Source organism: Castanea sativa, chromosome 5 (assembly GCF_040712315.1).
Source record: "Castanea sativa cultivar Marrone di Chiusa Pesio chromosome 5, ASM4071231v1".
Lineage (NCBI taxonomy): Eukaryota > Viridiplantae > Streptophyta > Magnoliopsida > Fagales > Fagaceae > Castanea > Castanea sativa.
The window spans coordinates 17,557,795-17,562,560 of record NC_134017.1 but is presented as its reverse complement, the minus strand read 5'-3'; the positions used below and the strand labels follow the sequence as shown (position 1 = coordinate 17,562,560).

Genomic DNA, 4,766 nt, shown 5'->3' with positions numbered 1-4,766 from the left:
GGATGTCCTCAGAGGTAGGCAGCACAATGGATGAGGGAATAGCGAATAACTCCCGAGGGCAGTCCCTGTTGTCTGCTCTCAACCATGGCCTGACGGCATGGAATTTGTAACCAAATGGATTAGAGAGGAGAAGAGCTTCCTCCATACATGATTTTTCCTCAAGGCTGACTACTTTACATCTGTCGTAGATATCCGCAATTTTTTCGTATTTTAGGCCAATCCACAGGTCATCGAGATTGCTTTGTGGAAGAAACACTCAAGGTAGTAAAGGGTTAGCAATGGGGACATATACTTTGATTCTTGAAAACCTTTTCCATTCATGCCCTCCATCTCTAGTGAAATCAACTTCTAGAACTTCGCCAATTTTGGATCCTATTATACTCGGGTTACTCTCCGATTGCCAGAGAGCAGGAAGGTTGTGGATTTGAACCCAAAGTGTGCAGCCTAAGAAGTTGACTTCTTGCCAGGCTAGCTTTGATTTCCACCTTTTGAGAATGAGGTGACCGCCTCAAATAGACCAAGGTCATCTACGAAAGCCTTCTCAAGGTTTGCTTCATGTTGGAAGCAGAAAAGGTAGGTGTTTGTGCCCATCTTTCTGACATCCAAGGTAAATGCAGGCTTCCACACTTTTAAAACAACATCCTAAATAATTCCAAGCCTGGCGGGTTTGGAGGCTATAAGTTTGCCTAACAGGTTATTATTAGGCTTGGATGATGCTTGGTTTGGAGGGAGCTCAAGGCCAATATCTAGGCAGGAGACTGTTTTGGTATAGGTAAATAGCTCAGAGATTTCCATATAAGGTTCTAGTTGGTATAGTGGGGAGAAGTATTAGATATGAGGGAATGGTTTTTGGGGATTTATGAATGTGTGTAGGAAGAAAAGTGTAAAGAGGGGTATTGGGATCAGGGGTAAGACGGAGAGGTGATATGGTTAGTTAGGAAAGGTTGGTGAAGAGCCACATTTGATCAGCAGACCTTCAATTCATTTGGTTGACCGAGAGATTGCAGACTATCAGTGAAAAGGGTCGTCAGGCTTAATGATCCATTAACATTGACGACCATTACACGCATTAATGATCCAGTCTTAAATCCTTTCCTTAACAAGGTCTAGACATTACAGGCTTCAGCAAACAACCTCAAATAGCTAAGCTAACCATTGTAAAAACGTTACAAGACTTTAAACAAAGATATAATAGTATTCAATAGGCTATTCAAAGCCTCCAATGTCTGGCACAGTAAATGCCCCGAGCATTTATTCACAAACATGCTATATAAGGTAAACAACAACAAGTGAGTAGGGGAGGATGCATACCCTTACACATTATACATAGACTATCTCTTGCATTATTCCGTTATTCAAAGTGATAAACTGACTTAAGCATCGGAGCCTCACCCAGGACCCCAGGTGGCCTCTTACATTGTTTCTTTGAAACAGGTACTGACAGTCGTCCATACTAGTGATGAGGAGCGTACTAATGAGCTATAGTTTTCTGCTTCATCAGTTTGGCGCCGTCTGTAGGAAACAATTGAATTGCAATTTTTTCCGGCAAGTCATCATGTTTCTATCGACAAATTTTCTTGAGACATACGGACACTTTCACTTCATCACCTCCTACGGATTCAACCATCATGGCTGAGCAGATCCAAGCTCAGACATCTAATGTCCAAGAGTTGATGAAGCAAAATGTGAAATTCAAACAACAAGGATATCTCGAGAACCGAGGATATCCTAAGAACAGCAACGCTTCTCTGGTGTGACATAATCAGAATGATGGCAAAGACCACTGTCCAAGCAGCAGCAAAGCCACCTCTAACGAACTAGGCAAACCATGAGAAAAGAGCTAGATAAGGTAAAAAGTGCTATAAAAACTGCCATGAACCTTGATGGCATGCTTAAGAAGACAAGCTCACCTTTCATTGCCAAGGTACTCAAGTGCCCTCTTCCCCTCAAGTTTAAACTTCCACAATTAGAGGTCTATGACGACATGAAATATCCTCTTAATCACGTTGGTGCATTCAAAACAATCCTAAACCTTCAGCAAACAAAAGACGAGGTGAAGTGTAGATCCTTCCCACCCATCCTTAGGGGGGCTGCTAGAGAATGGTTTAACAAGTTACCAGTGACCTTAAATGATAACTTTGAATAGTTAAGCGACTCATTTGTTCGTCATTTCATTGGAGGCCAATGGCACAAAAGGCTCACTTCATACTTGCTAACCATAAAGCCAGAAGAAGGAGAAACCCTAAGGGTGTATGTGAGACATTTTAATGAAGCGATGCTAGAGATTGACAAGGGCAATGACCAAGTTATAATGACGACCTTTTAGGTAGGGCTGGTTAATCCAGGTCACATTTTCTCTGAAGGAAAAACTACACCAACGTCAATGACAGATTTATTGTTCAAAACCTAGAAGTATGTGAATGAGGAAGATGTCTTGAGTTAAATAGGCAAATGAAAGAGGAACGAGGAGGTTGATTTGTAGAACAGAAAAAAGGAGCATAAATTCAATCCTTCAGATAGCCAAGCCAGCAAGACTAGTCTAGAGACGGTAAAGAAGAAATTGAACTTCACCCCTCTACTAATGCCTATTGATAAGATTATCATGCAGATCAAGGACGACCCAACCTTGAAGTGGCCAAAGCCTTTAAGCTCGAGGCCAAAGGGCAAAAATATTTGGAAGTACTGTCGATTCCATGAAGGTAATGGTCATTCCACTGATGAATGTCATGAGCTGAAGGGGCAAATTGAGGAAATCATCCAGGGAGGCAAACTCCAAGAGTTCGTCAAAAAGGATTAGGCCCAACTAGTTTACTTGTATAGTACTCTTACTTGTATAGCACTCTTACTTGTACTACACTCATATTTACTTGTACTGTACTCATATGCCTACTATATAAAGGCACTCATGTATATTTTTTCAGTGAGAAATACAATACTATTGAATTCAGTATTTCTAACAGGCAGATTTATTTTAAACTTTAGATGCTAATAGCCTATTATTGGAAATTAATTTGTTTTAAAGGATATCTGGATGGGTACACAATTGCTTTATTGCTTTTCACAGACATCAGAGCTGCTGCAAATCAATTACGTGATTACCAGGTTGCAGAGAGGGAAAAAAAGAAGTTAAAAAGAACTTTAAATGACATTTCTTCACTAACCCAGTAACAATTCTAATGCTACTTCCTGCAAGCACTTATTGGACCACTTTTCTTTCAATAGTTTTTATTTTTTTATTTTTTATTTTTTTATCAGTGACTCAAGAACATACCTACTTATGTATGAGTATGACCTTTAATGAGCTTAGCATTCTGAAATTGGACCAACCAATAAATATAGCAACTTTATTCTGATGTAATAGTTTATGAACTCAGACTAACAATTACAAAGTTTAAACAAGCTTCACCAAAGTCACAAGAGTAGGAAACTTTTTCAAAGAAATGACAATCATAATACATGCTTGTGTCAAGAAATTTTCTTATTCTTCCTATAGGAATTTTGGTAAAAATGCTACTGAAATGGGTGCAATAATTAAAATACAAAAAAATTGTATTGAAAGTACAAAACCAATGCATTTCCACTTCAAAGAGCTCTCCAGGTACTCCCTATGTACTTGGAGCTGCTCAGTTTCTTCTCCAGTCAATGAATTAGCATGCATGACGTCATTCTCAAGGTGTGTATCTTGGTTTTGTGTCTCCATTTCACTTTGTTGGTGACCCAGAGCCTCCACCAGAGCAGCCATGTCAAAGAATAACTGATTTATATCCTTCACAATATCTAGCCTTTCTGAAATTTCCAATAGCATTTCTTGTATCTTATCTCGCCCATGTTCCCGGATTGCTTTCTGCAAAAAGCTTTCCCTTTCCTTACTTGTTATGATTTTTTCAATTATTGTTTTGCTAGCTGCTTCCTTTGTGATTTTGAAGTATCTTCGTTCCACTGTTTTTTTACAGTCTCGCATCATTTTGTACCTTATTTCCTCAAATTGATCGACCATTATTTGTAGTTGTTTTTCCAAGATATTAGTCTCTGAGGCCCTTCTTCCATCTGCAGTAGAACTTGAATCTGTACCACTCCCTGCGAAGTTTTTATGAGAACACACGAGCTCAACATGTTGATACATGTGAGACATAATCTGCACGAATATACATTGCATCTGGGCTCTAAGTTCCTTCACTGCTTTAGCAGTATTAGAATTTTGAATTTTCGTATTTGCAATCTGCAATTGCAAATACAAATCTTCTATATTTGTGTTTTCCATTATCTCAATTGCAACTTGGTCAGCCTCCTCATCGTTGTGATTTGCTAATTTTTTTGCATTTTCTAAGACCCTGGTTCATTTTGCCTAAATTTTCTTTAGACAAAGTCTCTTATTTATATGTTGTTAAAAATGGGTTAAATCCCCAGAAGACGCGTGCTACCAAATGAAAGTCACAGCTTCAAACTGTTGCAGAATCAAACGTGGGGCCGAGTTTCCTTATTATCCATATAGTTAAAATTTTATAGATGTTTAGTGGTTTGAGGGGATTTGAGCATTATGATGACATGATCGTTTGGATCGAGGGGAAAGGAGGAGAAGTGGAGAAGGAATAAAGTTAAGCAGGTAAAATAAACTAAGATTAGACCACTCTACTCTATTTCCTCTCAATTCGAACAGAATGTAAGTTTTATCAAAAGTTTCTTAGTAACCAAAGTCTCGTTAGTACTTTGCTTTGACCAGGTCTAGCCTTAAATAAAAAATAAAATAAAATTAGCCTCAGAGCACA

The 4,766-nt window shown here is 38.7% G+C and overlaps 1 protein-coding gene across 1 annotated transcript; it reads right to left on the bottom strand.

Moving 5' to 3' along the window:
* Positions 1-1,619: 1,619 nt before the first annotated feature.
* LOC142634840 (syntaxin-124-like) lies at positions 1,620-4,261 on the bottom strand. Its single transcript, XM_075809092.1, has 2 exons — positions 3,563-4,261; positions 1,620-1,817 (listed from the first exon to the last, which is right to left on the bottom strand). Exons 1-2 carry the CDS (start codon positions 4,259-4,261, stop codon positions 1,620-1,622), a joined length of 897 nt encoding a protein of 298 aa, XP_075665207.1.
* Between the last annotated feature and the right edge of the window lie 505 nt (positions 4,262-4,766).

Excerpts from the sequence above, each read along its gene's own strand:
- LOC142634840 (XM_075809092.1), bottom strand. The coding sequence starts at position 4,261 with ATGGAAAACACAAATATAGAAGATTTGTATTTGCAATTGCAGATTGCA. Across the intron at positions 1,818-3,562 it reads AGTGGAAATGCATTGGTTTT|TTCGTTAGAGGTGGCTTTGC; the intron begins GTACTTTCAATA and ends TGGTTTGCCTAG.